This window comes from Pseudoliparis swirei, chromosome 23 (assembly GCF_029220125.1).
Source record: "Pseudoliparis swirei isolate HS2019 ecotype Mariana Trench chromosome 23, NWPU_hadal_v1, whole genome shotgun sequence".
NCBI classification, from domain to species: domain Eukaryota; kingdom Metazoa; phylum Chordata; class Actinopteri; order Perciformes; family Liparidae; genus Pseudoliparis; species Pseudoliparis swirei.
Window position 1 is genome coordinate 15,901,782 of NC_079410.1, and position 20,585 is coordinate 15,922,366.

The window sequence follows — 20,585 nt, forward strand, 5'->3', positions numbered from 1 at the left end:
ACTGGAATTGCTTCACTCCGCTGTGCTGAAGCATGTGGCGGCTCAGGTGAGCCTTTCGAGAGAAACGACGACTGCAGTCGGCAAATGTACAGAGACACGGACGCTGTGGACATTAACACACAAGTTCAAGAAGGCCGACGCCGAGCATACGCACTGACAATACAGTTGACAAGAGTTTCTTTGAGACATTAACGGCATAGCCTCGCTTTCCCCCCTCACCGCTCCGGTGTGCACCGTCTCGTGCTCCTTCAGCCGCCACTGTTTGGTGAAAGTCGCGCCACAGGCCGCGTGGTCGCAGGTGAACAGCTGCGGCGGCGGTGGGCCGCCGGCGGGTTTCTCACTGGGCACACCATTCATGTTCCTCGATGTCTGAATCTCGTCTCCACAGATGAACAGTGATGTCAAGCTTGTCTTCAGTCAGTCTGTTTTATGGCCTCGTGAAAGAACCTAATTGCTTTATTGGCAACGTCGGGTGGGCCAGTATTCACTGATTGGACACATGTGCATCCCACAAGAAGTCAGCGCAAGCTGAAACTAATTAACCTAATTGCTTTGCTGAGCTCATTAGTGTAAAATTACGGGCAAGTGCAGACGTGCGCGAGCTCAAAGCTAGACAGTTGTTGCCGGTTGGGGTCAAATCTTAGCACTTTAGGGTGGAATCTATTTCACAAAGTGGTCAGACTTCAGAGTAGGCTGGCTTTATGCAGTTGCCAACATAAAATCGTCTGATGTGTGTTTGCAATAATGATGATGCTATATTTTAACAGTAGAGGGTGGTGTGCCTTTATCTCACAAGGCTCTGGCATCTTGGTTGACTACTTTTACAATTGTTTCATAACTCTGCAGCCAAAATAGCATTTAACAAAGTGGTTCTACTTTGAATATGGATTTATAGAGAAATAGTTGAGGCCTCCCTCATGGCTATATATTTTTCTGTGACGTCAGAGATGTCAAAACTCTGGTATGTGATTATTCGACCCATACAGGAACCACTTGCACCAAGAAATATGACGTACAGATGAAGCTCTCCTAGACTCAGCTGGCCTGAGTCCTCACAGTTCTCTTTGCATGTTTTACTGTGGTGATTGCTGAATAATTAATTGAGTGCACCTGCATTGTGTGTATATGGAACTATGAAGGCTCGAGTTCACAGTCTGAACTGAATTGAGGTCTGTTTGGAGTTTGAGAGTTATGTTTTCTCAGCAGAGAAGAGACAGGCGTTGCCGTTGATGCTGCTGCCCTCCCCTCCATCTTTTCCTCATCGCTTGATCCCTGTTACTCTCAAAGGGGGGTATGATGAAATATTCAGAGGCGGCTGTCAGTGCACAATATGCCTCCATTAGCGGGATGTGTTGGTGGATGGAAGACTTATCATACAAACCCTGCGGGTCCCATCACAATGACTGACTGCAGGTCTCCAATAATGTTTATTGATCTGTGTTTATGGTTTTAAATAATAGCCATTTAATTGTATGTTGGTTACATTAAAACAATACCGCTCATGTTTAATCACTGCTGTATTACTAAATGTGTTGGCAGCACAGCAATATGTTGATATATATATTCTTTCGTTTCACTTTTTTTTACACTATATTTTTTATTTAATTTAAGAAGTAACAAGTCTGGTTTTCTGCAGCTACATCTTTAAAGGTTCCAGATATATATCAAATGATCACGTTTATATATTTTTTGATAGTGTAAAAAACCTAAAAGGACAAATACAGAGGCATTGTCCAACATCCTTTAATCAAGTCAAGCAGGGTTCACAAAACCAGGCAGCCAAAACCGAGGGAGATATAAATCCTTCAAAACATGCAGATTCCCCTCTGGATACGAATACAATGGATAATGAGATGTGGACATGAAGCTCAGCGGAGGGGATAGAGGGGCAGATGAAGGTGAAGGATCTGTTTGTGAAGGCAATGTGAATTATTAAGGTGAACGTGTGACTACAGAAGCCCCAGCTTGCAGGAAATGTGATATAACGTGCAGAAACAGGTTTATTGCCAAAGAATGTTTTCACAAACAAACGGAATTTTTTTTTTTGTGTGCAGTGCATGGACATGACAAACAACAAACAACAATCAACGGAAGACAACAAACAAATAAGAGAGGTGTGTTTGTGTGTGGGAGTGTGGTGTGTTTTTAAAGTAGTAGTGCATGTGTGTGTGGAAGAGGGAAAGGAAGAAGAGGAGAGGGAGAGGAGGAGGAGAGGAGGAGGGAGGAGGAAGAGGAGGAGGAAGAGAGAGGGAGGAGAGAAGGAGGTAGGAAGAGTGGGGGGTAGTCCCAGTGGGTCGTCATCAGGTCCATTCATGTCCATGACCGCCGATGGCTTTGTTGGAGGTTGTGGACTTGGGTGGAATGGGGATGACCTCCCTCCCGACTCAGGGGGGAGGGGGGAGGAGGTCCAGGGGGGGGGGGGGTCATGACAATCTTTTGGCATCAGAACCTGGAGTGAACAGAGACAGTGACCTGGGACCTGATTGCAGCCGATAACCAGCCGATAACCCGGCGGCGCTGTCTCTGCAGCTGCCTCTTGCGCTTGGCTGGTGGCTGTGGGTGAGGGAGATGGTGATGTGATGATCAATGATGGAATGGATCATGAACTGTAGGTGTAGATCATCTCAGGTTTTATTATTATTTCACAGCATGAGACTGAATAACACTGATAACATGAGGCTGCATGACGCCAGGCCATGTGATGCCTCTCCTCGCTCGGGACACAGCCTCATCCTGCATATTTGTATTCTTCATGTATTCCGAAATATCGTGCTGTTCATATACCCGTGGCCCACATTTAGAAAACTAATGAATAGTCGTTCCCCTCCCTACGAGGCAGTGCACCACGGCACCACCGGGGCTGTCGCATCCTCTCCCTGGCAACGAGAGGAGGCTGCTGGGATGCTGGGGATGACACACACGCTCACTCTCTCCTCGCTGATCAATATATTGGCCTATGTTGATCATCTACGCCGTTTCACGGGGTTGTGATTAATTGTATTTATAATTATGATATGCCAATTAAAATGGTCAACAGGAGAGAGAGAGAGAGAATTCAAGAGAAAAGAGAGAGATGGAGAGAGAAGAGAGAGAGGAGAGAGAGAAAGAGAGAGAGAGAGAGAGTCAGATGTGTGGCAGATTCACTTGTGCTCCTCGCGCTCGGTTCTGCCGCGCGTTGTTTTCATCTCTCTCTCTTTACCTCCGTCGGCCGGCTTTGGGACATTTTGCTGCGCTCGATGTTGTAATCCGGGAGAATATGTGAAGATCATGCTGGCGGTGTGGTGCTTCATGGTCTTTTCTGCAGCAGTAGCGGACAGGCTTGCGGTCTCAGGTAAGAGAGAGAGAGAGAGAGAGAGAGAGGGGTTCGGATAAAGAGCGGGAGCACCCTTTTCGTTCCATTGCATTCACATTGTTCCCCCTTGCACCAGCACCAGCACTTTTCCATCCCCGGTGTCGGCTGTGATGTGAAGCTACACGGCCTCGTGTTGCTGCCTTTATATAAATAAGGGCGTCAGGCTAAAGAATATATGACAAATGAACACATCAATTATGTTTCATTGAAACCTCATCATATTCACCACATTTCTTCCAGCAGTTAACAGCTCAGTGTGAGAAGTTAGGTCGCCAAACTATTGGTGTATACATAAATTACATGTCATGTCATTTAGCTGACGCTTTTATCCAAAGCGACTTACAATCATGTTACATTCATATACTGTAGCAATTCAGGGTTAAGTGTCTTGCTCAACAACACTTCAACTACAGGCAGGGATTGAAAGGCAGACCTGCTAACCTGCTTGAATAAGTAATATGGCATGTTACTTTTCCAAAATACAACTCTTTTTAATCAACTCTTACGGTTTTCTTTGTTACACAATGAAAACGTACCACACCACTGACAGGCTCCGGGGAGCCCCTGCCTTGCTAAGCCCTGTGCACACTCATGAGTCGGTAGTAAGAGTGTCTCTGTTGTACCCACAGGTGTGGACAGGAGCCCTGCACCGGATGGAGGCATCTGGGACTGGTTTGCCCCGGCAGGGCAGCCGGACAGCGAGGACACCGCCACCAAGGTCACCTTTCCAAAGCGGTTGGTGCAGCAGATTGAGTCGGAAGAGGAAATGGCTCATGACCACTTGGATACCAGGGTGAACAACAGCACTGGGAGCTCTTTGGTAAGTTGTAACTAATGGTAACCCCCCACCTCATGTAAGACTGCCCTATTCCCACTGCAGTGTGTTTTCCACAATGGATCACTTGGTTCTCCGTGATTCTCTGTCCAGTGGTCATAATTTGAGGGCCACGTACACACACAGGTCCTTATCTTTCAGGAATCTCCCCGCAAAATGAGGAATACATCCATTTCACTGTAATTTGAATAAAAAGAAAGCATAGTTAATGTATGAGAACATGAATGTACCTCACATACACAGGTAGAACATGTTTGTCTGGACCAAAATCATATGAAGAGGGTTCCTTCATGCTTCATGTGCAGATCAGTGTGTAGAAATGTAGTTCCCAGCATGTATCCTTATAAGAGATTCACTCGTGGTGGCATTGGAGCAAGTCTGTGTGGACGTGTATGTGAGAGTACCGCCCAAGGCTGAGCTGCTGATGGAGACCTCGTTTTTCCAGTGTGTGTGACGGTGCAGCAGCATCCATCTCTCTGGCTCAGGCAGCTCCTGCTCCACCGGGATCGAGTAAATAATGGTGTCTTGCAGCAATCTCCGCTCTTTGTTATTTTGACCCAGTTAGTGACCCAAAAAAATCCTTTCCAATGTCCACTTTGAATTAATGACAGCTGAGATTAAACCAAGACAGACACATTGTTGTTGTTGTTTTGCAGACATTTTTCTGCCTAAATTCAGGCCGTAACATGTGGGCCAGGTTCTGACACTGAAACCCTCTGACCTGCGTTGTGTGTGTGCCGGCGTTGTAGTACATGCACAGTTTATCATAGAGCTGGTTAAACGTCTGCATGTTTGTTTTTGTAATGGCCCTCATCTCCACACGACGCCTGTCCTGAAATATATAATGTCCGATCTTCCGGCTGCCGAGCCTCCGACATCTTCATTATTCAACGATGTGTTGAAGTATGTCTCCATTAATTTTGAAGCATATCCTTGTGAGAAGTGCTGCATGGTCCAGGAGGCTTGAGCACCCCCCACCCCCCGATATCTGTCTCAGTGTCATGCTGATATGATTTAGATCATAGAACTGTTATGAAAGAGTGCATTAGGCTCCTTAACCCTCCTGTTACCTTCGGGTCAATTTGACCCCATTCAATGTTTAACCCTCCTGTTACCTTTATATTTACTGACATACTGTATTTTACCCTCGGGGTCAATTTGACCCCAGCAATTAAAACCTCCAGAAAATTATTAGAATTAATATTGTTTTCCAACTTTAAGTGTGAGGTACTTTATGTTTGTTTGTTGACTACCTAAATAGCCCTTTAAATATATAAAAAAGTTGATATTTCTTGTATGTTTGACACAGTGAAAAACAGCCTGGGGTCAAATTGACCCGAAAGAACACCGACATTAAACATTGAATGGGGTCAAATTGACCCTAAGGTAACAGGAGGGTTAAACATTGAATGGGGTAAGGTAACAGGAGGGTTAAACACACACACACAGTCACATGTTTGAAGAAGACTACAGTGAAGATGAATCGTGTTGCCCCTGGAGGAGAAACTGTCTTAACCAAAAGAGATTCTAGATGGATAAAAAAGCAACAACAGTTCCCATAATATACATTCTGAAGGTGGAGATGATAACACGGTTCAAGCTCATATTTAAGATACTGAAGAGGGCCGTGGGACATTTAGAGGGAGCAGGGGATGAGCTGGACTTTTTTTTCAATTTTCTGTCACATCATGTTGCATTAAGAAACGATGAGGCAGCATTCTTGCCACACTATTTAAATTTTTTTTAAATCTGATGATTTATTTGTGTTTAGTTGACACTGAAAAACATTCGCGTTAATGTTTTTTCAGAAGACATTTTCTGTTACCGCAGATATTTACATTATTGTTTGATAGGTGGATATCCTGTACATCCTAAAATGGATTTTACTCTATTTTTAAAGATTCTTAAATTATTATTATTATACATTAAAAAAAAGATTTAAGCATCTTTGAGTGTCTAGAAAAGCGCTATATAAATTCAAAGTATTTTTTTTAATTTTTTTATGTAATAAGATGTAATGAAGGGATTTTAAGGTTAAATTCCTGAAGGAAAGCACTCAGTAAGACCAATTCCCACATACAGTACATTTAGCATTTAGCTTTTGTGTTTTTGTTCAACACAAAAGTCAACCACATCTTTTGGCATTATTATGATTATGTTAAATTGAATATTCAATTTCAATTCAATTCAGTTTATTTGTATAGCCCAATTTAACAAATTACAAATTTGTCTCGGAGTGCTTTACAATCTGTACACATAGACATCCCTGTCCCAAAACCTCACATCGGATCGGGAAAAACTCCCAAATAACCCTTCAGGGGGAAAATAGGGAAGAAACCATCATGAAAATATCCATCATGGCTCATAGGAAGATGGATGGATGATGTGGTGTGATCGAAAGCTCCAAAGCTGCTACTGGTCATGACTTGTGTCAAGAATTTCAAGACATTTCAATCTCACCTTCTGAACCAATATGCGAAACAAATTAAAAATGTTGGAACAATTGTAATGCAACTGCAAACTGCTTCCTTCAAAGAAGATATGGCGATACAATCGAAAGCTCAAATGGACCTCCTGGTGAAAACTGTTGGCCCACCACCGAGAGTAGTATCACATAATGATCAAAACACAAATGCATATTACTGCACAGAGGCCGAGGCCCTGAAGGCACCATGCGTCAGCCTCTCCGAGACAGTAGGAAGAAATCTGATGTCCGAACTCGCCGGAGGGAATAATCCTGGATAGTGATGCATTTTATTGTAAAAGCCCCGTGATTCACTCGAGCCTGATTCCTCCAGACTGAGATCAAAGCCATGCTGGCACAGTCATGGCTGCTGAAGAGACTCACTGTTTAGACTGCAATACATCTCCCTCTCACGTATGGCCCTGCCGCCTCCTCACCTCCTCACCTCTTCACCTCTGGCAGCTGTCCATTCCGGCCATTGGCTCAACACGGCATGCATATAGACCGCACCAGCAAAGTTTTCTCTTTCTTCTCTTCTGCCTCCTCCCTCTCCGTCCATCTCCCTCACAAATATCCAGCGTGGCTCGTAAACAACCGTCGCTCTCCGCAGTCCTACCTGTCACAATGCTGATCAATGGAGGCCTTATCAATCATAATATTTCAGCTGCCGAGTTGTGCACACTATTGATTCTGATAAATTATTCATAGAAGCTTTTCACAAGCTCTCTTTGGCTTTCACGGAGTGACACTCTGAACCACAAATGTATTGTTACACTTGAATTGATCAATTATGAGATCTGTCTCTGTCACTGGGCTTTGTTTTTTTCAGCCCGTCCACTTGGCCCAGAGCTGTTTCCAAGTGGAGGCCTTCGGACACACCTTCACTCTGGACCTGGAGCTGAACCAGTTAGTATTGCTGTCAGATCTTCCTTTACGGACACACTTCAATACCGTATAAGGAGGAGCACCTCATTCACAACAGCTGCTCTCATTAGCATTTCCCAGCACTTAAGCAAATGCACTTAGCGCCTCTATTATGTTACATGACAAGATAGGGAATTTCAATGTGAAACACACACACACACTGCTCTATGTTTATGGGGTTTCACAGATTTTTTGGGTGAAATTCATTTTAGGTGAGAGCAACAGGTGGGAAATAACCCTGAAACACTAATGTTGAATACATGGAGAGAATGCGGTTTGGTTCATGGCATCTCTCTTCTCTTTGCAGTCACCTCCTGTCTTCAGAATATGTGGAACGGCACTTTAACCAGTATGGCCGACCCTCACAGTCTGTGGTAAGCTGTGGGCCGGGGATGTGGAGGGATTTCAGTGAACAAAGATGGAAGCATATTAATGAGATGACCAGAGCGGTCCATTCAGTTCTTTGGCTTTAACGCCGGTGCTGTTGCCAGTAAATCTTAGAATACATTAAAAGTTTTGTTTGTCAGATGCAATGCCTCTCGAGAGCTCGTTATATAACACAGTGCCCAGGTCTCATTTATATCTTAAGGTCATCTAACGCAGAGCCGCTTCATTTAAGTCACATTCTTTTTGTTTAATTGTGTTTACTTTTTCAAGGCTGATCCTTGTATGTGATTGTAATGTTTTTTTACAGTTTGATCTCATCCTCCGGTTCGTATCTATTTATAGAGTGCTGTGTGTGCTCTCTGTTTCTAAAGTAGGCTGCCATTCAACTGTCTGTTACTGTGCTCCACATTCCTGGGTTATTCCTGCCAGCGGGATGCATGCATTTCTCTCAGCTGTGGCCTTTCTCAGATGGTCAAGAAGAAAGTCAGTGGATGCCTCTAATGTTCAGTCACAAGCTCAAAGAATAGAGATAGAGAGCAGGGAGATGGATGAAAGCGTTGACATCTAACGTGATGTGTGCTTGTCAGGACCGACCAGAGGAATGTCGTTGTATTTTACCAGCCAGGAGGGATGGATAATGTTTCTATTATTTTTCTTGTCTAAATGTGCCACTCACTGCTTACCCCCCCCCCCCCCCCCAGCAGTCACCCACCCACCTACCCAAGCACTCCGTGTCCCCACCCACAATCGTTCCAAACTCTCCCTCAGTCCTCCTGACCAATCACAAGCCTGTTTCTATAGCAACCGGTTTGCTCAGCAGTGTCATTAACTTCTTGGCAGCGCAGGGAATGAAAGAAGAGCAAGAGGGAGGAAAGATCGAGCGAAAGAGGAAGAGGAGGAGAAGGAAAAATGAGGAGGAAAATGTCAGTTAATACAAAGGCAAGAAAAGCTTTGGGATATAGGGGAGAAGCTATGTTGAGGGTGTAACGGTGGTTATCGTCTAGGTTTGCTCCCGGAGCGGCGGGAGGGAGAGGTCACTTGCAGGGTCCTGTAGTTACACCAGATTGTCACTCAGCTGGACGGAGGCCTCACATAAAGCTGCATCACACCTGCAGAACATGGCAGGTGTGATGCATTGTGGGCAGCACGTCGCCAGAGTCCTCTCTGTTGTCAGAGACGCTTTTATTTTTCTCCATTTAAAGCACCGAGGGGTTGTTGTCCAGCCTGAGACACCCCGCTGAACTCAATCTGATGGCGGTGAAACAGTGTCTCTGACCTTTCTCACCTCTCCCGGTTGGTTCATCTTCACCTCCGTGACCTCCTCGTGAAGCAGAGCGCCCTCTGTCGAGGGAGCGTGAGCTGGAGACAAAAGCCGGGGCTCCGTCGTGCTGATCAAAGCAGATGCAGCCGTCGTCCTGTACATTTCATGTTACATTCTCAGAGCTCTCTGTTTAATTTATTGACGAGATGCCTGTCTTATAGGTTATACTTCACCTCCATTGTCAGTGAAGCAGAATAGAGGAGAGCGCAGCACACAAGTAGGTCACAGACGGTGTCCTAAATGCGACAGTGGGGGAAGAGGGAGAGGTTGTGAGTGGTTTCCTCTCATAGCGGACCTATCCTGATGCCCAAATGAAAGATAAAAGACAGCATGTGAAGCCTAATATGTGTCGATAGAGATTGTTTCATGACCCAGTGGTGCGTTGTGTCCACAGGGAGGGGAGCACTGCTACTACCAGGGCCGGCTAAGAGGTGTGCCAGAGTCCTGGGCGGCGCTCTCCACCTGCCACGGCCTGTGGTGAGCCCCACAGTCAAGCTTTGTTCATTGCATCACATTTGTTGTCCTGCTATATTTTCTTCCTCTTGTTGTCGGTCCTCAGCGGCATGTTCTCTGACGGCTTCTTCTCTTACGCGATGGAGCCGGTTCACAGCGGGAGCAAACAGGTAAATCGTCAGAGGGCAGCACTTGTAGAGATAATTACCAAGGTATTGTGATTTCCTCGTGTGTCTAATGTCTGCTGGGTATATTCTGTTATAGGACGATGGCGCTCACTTAATCCGCAGAATGCCTGATATCAGACTTTCCCCCCACTGCCCAGGTACACAATTGCATTTAAAGCATAAACTACTGATACTCATATATCACATCGGAATGGAACAACCTTTAAGTCTTTTCTTATCTTTATGATATTTCAATATATGAATATAATTGCCTTTCCTTCAATTCGATGAATCAGACATAACCAACTTTCTACTGGTGCAATAGTTTCTAAATAGACTTTACTGTATATTTCATATTTACTGCTTATACTGTCCACATGTTGTGGTGACAACTTGTGTGTCACGACAGCAAGAGAGGACAATTCTGACAAAACTAATGTGATCATTTAACGGGAAGCTATTTTCATTCAGTCAGGGGTGGGGGGGGAGTGATGGCGACAGTTGCAGCTGTGTGTGTTGGGACCTTTAATGTTCTGACTGAAACTGAGATAGGAACGTTTGCACTGCACCTTTAATGCACAATAAACTAGTGATACTGCTCTAAGTGCCCGCGGCTCTGCTTCTCTGTGTGTCCAGACTGTACAGAGGACGATGAGTGGGAAAGCAGAGGAGGTGACGGTGATGACCAAATGAGTGAGCAGCAGGTGTCTGGTGGGCTGAGGAGATCCAAGAGATACGTTCGCAAACGCTCCGTCCAGACTGAGACCAAATATATCGAGTTGATGGTGGTCAACGACAATGAAATGGTGAGCTGAGAGTACTTTTTAGTGCTAATCATGTGGACGCCCGGTCTTTACTTGTGCTCCTTGCTGGTGGTCTTTGCTGGTGGTCTTTGTTGTGCAGATAAATTGAGTTGTCCAGGTCATGGAAGCTGTCAAACAGAGCCTCAATCTAACAGCATCTACCAGCCTAACTTTACAATGTGTGCATTTAATATGGTTACTATCACGATTCCACGTCCGACAAATGTCAACATGAGAGAAGAAGGCTACATTTGGGCTGCTGGTCCTTTTTTTGTGTGGCATCCGTGAATATCAGAGTATGGCTTTCTGGGGAAAGTAAACTATACTCATACAACTGTCCTCAGTGTACATGTACAGGTGTTCATGTGTCAGTGGGAACTATAATACTAAAATAAAGCTGCAATAAATGCAAGATAAAATAAAACAAGTTCCTTTAAATCAATGTCAGGGTCCTTTTAGGTATGTAAATGCAAACACGTGTGTGTGTGTGTGTGTGTGTGTGTGTGTGTGTGTGTGTGTGTGTGTGTGTGTGTGTGTGTGTGTGTGTGTGTGTGTGTGTGTGTGTGTGTGTGTGTGTGTGTGTGTGTGTGTGTGTGTGTGTGTGTGTGTGTGTGTGTGTGTGTGTGTGTGTGTGTGTGTGTGAAAGAGTGCATGTGAGCTCTCTCTGACGCCATCTGTGTGTCTCTGTGTCTCCACAGTTTGTACAGCTGCGTCGCTCCAGCAGCCAAACCAAGAACTTTGCCAAAGCAGTGGTCAACATGGCAGACGCGGTAAGAGCTTTGTGTGAAACCTTATAATCCTCCTGCTCCTGAACTCTGTGGACACACTCTGCACCTGGCAGGAGGTGTGTGCTCACTTCTACATTTTAAAATGATCGATCCCAGATTGCGCACGGTGTTCACGACACACGTGTCATACGCACAAAGTGGGAGACTGATGGTCGTTTTTTTTTGGTCCCCAGATCTACAAGGAACAGTTGAACACGAGGATCGTGCTGGTTGCTATGGAGACCTGGACCTCTAAAAACATGATGCCAGTAGTAGAAGATCCATTGATAACGCTGCAGAAATTCATGAAATACAGGAAGGACAACATCAAAGATCAGAGTGACGCGGTCCATCTTTTCTCGTAAGAGGAATCTGATATCTTTGAGGCTTGTATGACGTTTGGCTACTTGTTGAGGTTTTATTCAAAGTTACGTTCACTTTTCTTTGCGCCTCAGAGGGCGAACATTTCACAGCAGCCGCAGCGGGACGGCCTTCACGGGAGGAGTGTGCTCTCTGACGAAGGGAGGAGGCATCAACGAGGTGAGGAAACGCTAGAAAGGCCTCTATATGGAACCACCTCCATTTCAAACCTTTTTTTAATTAAATGAGTTTTAAGTTTGGATGCAACCGAATTATTAGATAAACGACAAGTTCAAGAAATAGTTTTACATTTAGGAAATTAATTCATATTCTTTTTTTTTGTTCACGTCTCTCATGATTGTATGATTCATATGTAGCTTGAGCCAGGCCTGGAAACTGTAACAGCAGCTTGGCTCTCTCCAAAGATAAACTAAATACCTTCCTGGTCCGAGCCAAGAAATAGTCCAGTGAAAAGCTCCCTGGTTAAACGTTGATTTGTTGTTCTTACAACTCTGTTTTTTACTTAAAACCTCACACATGCTGGTATATTGTTCCATTTTTGACCGAGCCGGCCTCACTGTTTCCCCTGTGTCCAGTCTTTATGCAAACTGGTTGTTGCCTTATATTTATCATACGAGAGTGCTATTGAGAATATTTCCCAAAACTATTTAATCCTGGTTGATACAAATCAAGTTATTTTTAGAATTTGATGTCAACGTCCCCTGTTGATTCTCTATGGATGGGTTGCAGTACGGGAATGTCGGAGCGATGGCCATCACGCTGTGCCAGAGTCTGGGCCAGAACATCGGCATGAGGTGGAACAACGTGGGCACCTTTGCAGGTAAAAGATGACAGGAACGCCTGATAATGCAGGAGGGACGATAGGATCCACACACCCGGGTTTGACTGAATACATCATCAAAGCAAGCGAGGGAGATCAGTGTGGGAAGGATTGAGGCACAGAGGGACGGTGTTGAGGATCCCGGTCCAGCTCTCTTCTGTAATTAGACTTCTCCGTTGGGTGATTAGTCACCTGAGTCCAGGAAGGAGGGGTTGGTGGCTAGAGCATTGCTGCCACTGAGCAATGGGCCCCGTGATTCAGAGCCATCGGGTCCATTATTCAATGCCAGGACAGGAGCTCAGTGCACATGATGGGCTCTTCTCACCTCTGTCTCCAGAGGAAAAGACTGTTCTTCTTTGTTGATCATACATCTGTTTTCTCAAGACTTGCGGCAGCGTGTGAAGTGTCACAGTTTTGGTTGGTTGTTGGTTGTGTGTGACGATAATCTCACTGCTTTCTTTCATGTTAGTTATTCATACGTTTCCTCCCGTCACCTGTGCTCTTCTTCCTCGGGGTCTTCTTCACAGGAGACTGCAGGTGCCCAGATGCCTGGCTCGGCTGCATCATGGAGGACACGGGGTAAAAAACACTGAAGTGAACAACCACCAGAAACACAACACACGTGTTGTTGCACTCCCTCTGCTCTTTCTTTCGGTTTCTTTCACTCAGTTAGCCAAGCTTGTGATAATCACAGCTTGAATCTGACGGCTTAAAAAGGCATACGTCTGCCAACTGCCTTGAAAGAATTACATATTTAATCTAAACCATTTACTTTACAGTTTGCACAATTTGGATTTGTCTCCTCTTACCAAATGGAACAATACCAGTTAAAATGATTCATTTGAGTAATATCCTTCTGCAGATGGTAACATTCCTGTCTGATTGCAACGTGATGGCACAGACACCCTCAGTGGATCTGGCATTCCTCACTGGCAGAAAAGCATTGTGCTGTGTGTTTATGTTTATGAATACAGATACTATCTGCCCAGAAAGTTTTCTCGCTGCAGCGTTGATGAGTACATCCAGTTTCTGCTCCAGGGGGGCGGGAGCTGCCTCTTCAACAAGCCAAACAAGGTGAGGGCCATGTGTGGACGAAGGATTTTATATATATACACTACCGTTCAAAAGTTTGGGGTCATCCAGACAATTTCGTGTCTTCCATGAAAACTCACTTTTATTTATCAAATGAATTGAAAATTGAATAGAAAATATCATCAAGACATTGACAAGGTTAGAAATAATGATTAATATTTGAAGTATTCATTTTGTTCTTCAAACTTCAAGCTCAAAGGAAGGCCAGTTGTATAGCTTATATCACCAGCATAACTGTTTTCAGCTGTGCTAACAATTGCACAAGAGTTTTCTAATCAGATATTAGTCTTCTAAGGCGATTAGCAAACACAATGTACCATTAGAACACTGGAGTGATAGTTGATGGAAATGGGCCTCTATACACCTATGGAGATATTTCATTAGAAACCAGACGTTTCCACCTAGAATAGTCATTTACCACATTAACAATGTAGAGAGTGTATTTTTGATTAATGTTATCTTTATTGAAAAAACAGTGCTTTTCTTTGAAAAATAAAGACATTTCTAAGTGACCCCAAACTTTTGAACGGCAGTGTATATATATATATATATATATACTATACATATTTATATACATATATATGTGCTCATATGTGTCGATCTCTGTCTCCCTCAGCTGTTGGACCCTCCAGAGTGTGGGAATGGCTTTGTGGAGCCAGGGGAAGAGTGTGATTGTGGATCCCAAGTGGTGAGTACCCAGTTGGACGTGGTGGAGTTCCTAAGCTGTTTTCTGGAGCACAGCTGAAGGTTTGTTTTCATGTCGATGGCGGCAGGAGTGCGCCCGCAGTGGAGGAGCCTGCTGTAAAAAGTGCACACTTACCCACGACGCCATGTGCAGTAACGGACTCTGCTGCAGTAGCTGCAAGGTGAGTCCACCCAAGAAATAACTTGATACAGTAATGATAGATTTTTTTCGAGAGATGAAATAAGAAATTAGTTTTAGATATAAGGCATCCCTACGTCTACGATTTTCATATTAATGTGCAGGGATTCCTGGTGTGTACCCCTTTAAGTAAACAGTATTTTTACCCAAAATGCAAAATAAAAGAAGAAAAGCGTCTACTAAGTGTTACATATCTCTATATTAAGTATAATAACATATTGTGGTTGACTTATCCAGCATTCACCTGATGCCTTTTTCTCTGCTTCGACCCAGTATGAGCGGAGAGGCGCGGCCTGTCGAGAGGCTGTGAACGACTGTGATATTCCAGAGACCTGCACCGGAGACTCCAGCCAGGTACAGTTGACTGTAATGGAACACTGGAAACAAATAAACAACAACAAAAACAACAACAAGATCAAGCAGGGTACCCAGAACATGAAGTACTCTGATTCTCTTGCAGTGTCCTCACAATGTGCACAAGCTTGATGGCTACATGTGTGACACCAACCAGGTGAGGGCTCCTTTGTGGCGTGTTTTCTGCTCTGCAGTTCACGCGTCCAGATACTTTACCAGCGTTGCCTCATTTCTTCAGGGTCGCTGTTACGGTGGACGATGCAGGACTCGGGACGGGCAGTGTCGGGGGCTCTGGGGTTATAGTGAGTATAGCACACATGCGGCGTTCACCTGGTGTTTTATGTATGGCTTTGTGGTCTCGTTCTACCTGCAGCAGTCTGATTAGTATCCTGGTTTTCCGTCTTAGATTCAGCAGACAGGTTTTGTTATGAGAAACTGAACGCTGAGGGGACGGAGAAAGGCAACTGTGGTCCGGGTCCTGGGGGCCAAGGATGGCTCCAGTGCAACAAGCCGTGAGTCACACCATCCTGATCCCTCTGTGGTTCTTGTAGAAGGATACACGCGTGTTCACGACCAGGCACGTGCTCAGATCGACCCCTCGTGGTGCTCAAGCACCTGACCTTTTGCCCTGGATGAGAAAAGTGCCCTTTCTGCTGGAGCCACATTTTATATTTAAGAATAAAAATGACTCTCTGTCATCAATTCCCCCCAAATGTGTTTTGATATCTGACGGGGCATTTATTTGAGTTATTGTGAGAATTTCCCCATGACATGCTCCCCTCCCTCCTCCTCCTCTCACGTTTATTATATGGCATTTTTCGCTCCTATCATTTTTTTAAATTAAAATAAATTGTAATAGAAAACATGTCATTTTGTTTAGATCACATGTCTTCTCACGACACAATGTGTTTCAGGTGTTTCGTCGCAACCAATTACTTGCTAACTTCAAGTTCCAGTGATCAATAGATAAATGATTGATGATGAAAAATGTTTTGGTTTGAGCACCTGCCCCCCAACATGTCTGTGAACGTGCCTGTTCACTACATTTGACTTCTTTTGCACTGCTTAAGTTTGAGTCTTTACTTAATTAAAAAGGCAAGGCTGGTTTTATTTGATCATTTCAACTAATGTCATGAAAAAACAAAAGCCAACAACATTTCTTTATTTCATTTCGCGCTGCATGTCTCTTTAGCCAAGGCGTATCTCACACTTCTGGTAACGTGTATAAAGATAATATAAAAACTTTTACGGTTGCATTCTGAAGACGAAGCCGTGTCTTTAATTCCCCAAATCCTTCGTTACAACTAAATCCAGAAAATGGTCCAAACGATATGTTCTTTTTTTTTTTTAAGCAAAAATAATGGTGATATTGTGAACACAGCCCCAGTTTGCTCTCTACCCGTCACTCTTCCCCGACAGGGATGTCTTATGCGGCTTCCTGTTCTGCGTCAATGTGACGATGAAGCCAAAGTTTGGAGACCTGCAGGGAGAGGTGACCAGCTTCACCCTCTACCACCAGAACAAATACCTGGACTGCAGGTAAGTGGGTCCCACCTAGTGTACACTTAGAACGGCATGTCCTCAGACACTTCATTCCAAGTTCCTCTCCCACCTGTGTGACACGTCAGAGGCGGCCATGCTCTGCTGGAGGACGGGTCAGACCTGGGCTATGTGGAGGAGGGCACTCCTTGTGGTCCCAACATGATGTGCTTGGAGCGACGCTGCCTCCCTGTGGCGGCATTCAACCTCAGCACCTGTTCAGGGTCCAGCTATGGGCGCATCTGTACTGACCACGGGGTAAAGAATTCCTCACGTTTTACAGACATATAACATGCACTCAGTAGCCCATAATCTAATGCAAACCGTGCTATAATATCTCTCTTTATCGGGCTTTTATTACTGAGGTCGTAGTTAAAGATGGTGTTTGTAATATGTTTACTATAATGCAAATATTAACACGTCTATGACAGTGTCAATAAAAAGGTAATATTGTGTATGACCCCTCGGTCAGTCGTAGTTTATTAACTACTCTGACTTGTATGTAGGACCTGTTCCACATTTAGTTCTCGATGAGAAACAACCATTGTTTTTGTTTCAAATATTTTCCTCTTATTTATTATTTATAAAATAAGCACATTCGCATCCAATATGATGATAGTTGTACACCGGAAGTGTTCAGCAGCATCTAAATGACAAACTGCATGTAAATTAAATTCTGTTATTGAACGGTTGTTGGAACAATGGCTCTATGTCACTAAAATGGCAATTCAATTGAAATTCAGCCCAGTTTGAACAAGGATTAATTCATTGATGTCTTTGTTTCACCTGTCAACATCTCCATGGTTACTGGTTACATTTTGGTTTTAACACCCTGCTTGCTTGACTCTTTCTATTAGAAGCTATCGCTCTTGATATTAATCTCTCTCTCTCTCTCTCTCTCTTGTAGACCTGCAGTAACGAGGTGAAGTGTATCTGTGACAGGGACTACACGGGAAAGGACTGCAGCGTTTTTGATCCCATCCCCGAGCCAACAGTCCCGACCGGCCCGGAGAAGAAAGGTCCGTGGCGCCTCTCGGGCTGCTCGCATCTCTCTTTCTGACCGCCTCTCATACTCCCCTCATACTCTGTACGGAAGTGGAGCCCAGTTTCATGTCCTCAAACACAAAGACTAGTTCACCTGGTTGTTGTGAGATATTAAGTCCACTCAGTGTTTGACTTCCCGCTAAGTCTGGGTTTCAACACTGGAAGAGTGTGGGTGTGTGTTGAGGCACATGTACTCATTAGAGCATGTGTGTGTGTGTGTGTGTGTGTGTGTGTGTGTGTGCCATCTTTAAGTGCCTTCCTTGTTTTCGTGCAGTCTGACTGTGACAGATCTATTGAGCTGCTGCACTCATAGGGCCAAAAAAAAGACACCCTGAGCAAGAGGGTGTCCAGCTGAAAGAGCAGGAGAGGGGGATGAGAACAAAGTACCGTAATAACACTCTCTCTCTCCTTTTTTTCTGTTGTCTCCCTGACCTCCCTCGCTCACCCGCCCGTTGTCCCACCTCCACCCCATGTGCTCCTTCACTTCATCTCTATTTCTCTGTCTGCAGGTATCTCACCATCTGCCTCTCTCTCTCTCTCTCTCTCTCGTTGTTGTTGTTGATGTACAGTGTTGATGCTGTCCTCTGATGTGTGTTTTTTAGTGGTGTTGTTTTGTTTCTGCCCCTCCCCCCTCTTCCTCCTCCGTACCCTTCCTCCCCCTTTCTTCCTATGCGCAGGTCCCAGTGGCACCAATATCATAATAGGGTCCATCGCAGGTGCTATTCTCCTGGCAGCTATAATCCTAGGGGGAACAGGATGGGGATTTAAGTAAGAGTTCTGGCATGCCTTTGTGTACCTGTCTGCTTCTACCTGAAGGACCCCCACCCCCCACCCCCCGCTCCTCCCACTCCCACCTCTCGGAAATATTACTTTGCAACTTGTCGTCCGACCGGGAGAGAGGAGGGGGAAGGGAAGTCGAGTCTGACCTTAAAGCTTGAACTCTGCTTTTGGTGTCAAAATCTGTCAAAGCGGTTGTTTTCTTTGATTGAATCATGAGTCCAACCTGCCCCCCCAACACCCCCTTGCACCTTTCCACCCTTTTATAGTAATGACAGGACTGAGATGTTGATCTGTCAGGAACCGCTGCAGCACTTCTCTTAAGTCCACTTGAGTTATTATTTCTTAAAAATGTAATGCTTATAGTATACATCTTTTTCTTAAAGTGTTACCTCTGGTACTCTTTTAGCCTGCGTTGTCATGTTTCACCCCAAATGCCCTCACTGATGTGCTGCTCCTGCACCGTTCCACCAGTGCACGCTGCCTGTTGTTCACTTCTTACGCTCTGACCTGAAAGGACTGCGCCGGCTGGTTTCATAGGATTATTGTGGCTAATGAAAAGTTGTGACTTCAATGGCAACATGTGTGTTACTAATAGCGTGTCGTCAGTCCTTTTAGAGCCAGAGGTAAGTGTCTGTGTGAGACTCTGGGGCTGAGATGGCCAGTATGACTACTGTAGACCTGTTGCATGTGATCAATAACTATTATGGAGAAAACTGATGGATGAATAAGGGCTTGAATGGCTGATCATTCGGTGATTTATGTTTTTGTCCTGAAATCCGTGAAAAACACAAGATCTTTTGTTGACAGCCTGTTTAATGTCACATTGTAACAGTTCTAACTGTTCTAACTGTTAATGAAGGAGCTTGTTCTCTATCATTTCTTATTTCTAATACAAGATGATGAGCTTCACAACATGCTCCTTAAAATAGTCTAGCTTGTCAGACATTATTTGTCATATTTCCTAATGTCATGAATCATTTTGTTCTGGTCTTTTTTTCTTTGTGCCTATTGGAAGCAGGAATATCCAGAGAGGAAGGTAAACCTTACAGGACTGTGACTATTGTAACGCCCTGTTCCCTCCTCTGTTTGCTCCTCTGTCTTGATTAGTTAACTACCTTCACCTGCCCTCAGCCACTCCTCTGTTTCCTTAATTGGTTAATTCCCTTCACCTGCCCTCAGCCACTCCTCTGTTTCCTTAATTGGTTAATTCTCTTCACCTGCCCTCAGCCACTCCTGTCTCCTTCATTGCATCATGTTGTACACCTGTGTTTCCCCCCTACATATTGTGCCAGTCTTTCCCTTGTCTCCTGTCGGTTTGTTGTCTTTATCTCAGTCTCTTTGGGGCTCTTTTTAGATGTCTCATTCCCAGTCTTTGTTCCCATGGTGATTTCTAGTGTTTTTTTGTAACTGCTTTCGAGTCAGAGTTTTTATGTTGTACCTTTTTCTGAAGTTAAGTTTTTTAAGTTTCACTCAAACCTGGAGTCCAGCCTGTCTCTGCACCTGAGCCTCACCCCGTGACAAACGTATCATAATCCCCTAACAATCTGCTCCCATTCCAAAGTCCTTCAGCATGTCTCCCTTGACTCATCACCGCGCTCGACATGCATCTCATTTCAATTTCTGCTTCCTCTCAAACCTCTCCATCCCTCTGCTGTCCTCAGAATAGTTTCTTCCATTTCTCAAGCATCATTCTCTGTGGCCGATGCAGCAGTCGGTATTAGTTTGAAGCTTTTTTTTTCTGTTAAAGTTCCCCTTCTTCACTTCTCTTTCAGATCGGGCGGAGGTTAAGATGTCTGTCCTGTCTTTCTGTCTCTCTGTCCTGTCTACTCCTGCATTCCTCCACCGTTTACACACCAGAGAAGAGGATAAAAAAAAAAAAGTCTTCCACTCCCGCACCCAAAGTATCTCCAAACCTCTTCCGATCATGGTTTCCTCCCCACGCCCGTCTGCTCCCATCGTCTATCCTCCTGTCCGGCTCCATCCTCCTCCGGGCTCTCCCCGTACCAGCCGTGTCACACTGGTGGTGTGGCTGCTCCCATCGGGCCACCGAGGACACGCCGAGGGCCACCGGGGTCTTCCTCCAGTCCGGAGGCTCTGAGAATGTCATGGGGCGTCTGTGTACCTCCTTTCCTCTCGTCATGAACAGTCTGATGAAGAACATATCAACGGTGGACCAATTTAATATGTCTTTCCACTGCCTGGCTGCCACCGACTGAACC

The 20,585-nt window shown here is 44.9% G+C and overlaps 1 protein-coding gene across 1 annotated transcript; it reads left to right on the plus strand.

Moving 5' to 3' along the window:
* On the plus strand, window positions 1-20,246 carry LOC130188584 (disintegrin and metalloproteinase domain-containing protein 11-like; the record flags this gene model as incomplete). Its single annotated transcript, XM_056406985.1, has 26 exons — window positions 1-46; window positions 3,982-4,172; window positions 7,481-7,557; window positions 7,883-7,949; window positions 9,678-9,760; window positions 9,843-9,906; window positions 10,001-10,061; window positions 10,540-10,709; window positions 11,405-11,476; window positions 11,668-11,834; window positions 11,929-12,013; window positions 12,584-12,674; window positions 13,202-13,253; window positions 13,649-13,748; window positions 14,383-14,454; window positions 14,540-14,632; window positions 14,923-15,003; window positions 15,110-15,160; window positions 15,242-15,305; window positions 15,410-15,515; window positions 16,423-16,542; window positions 16,632-16,800; window positions 17,450-17,561; window positions 18,264-18,354; window positions 19,385-19,402; window positions 20,139-20,246. Coding segments are annotated over 26 exons (2,319 nt in total), but the record flags the coding sequence as incomplete, so codon positions are not given.
* Window positions 20,247-20,585: the final 339 nt, after the last annotated feature.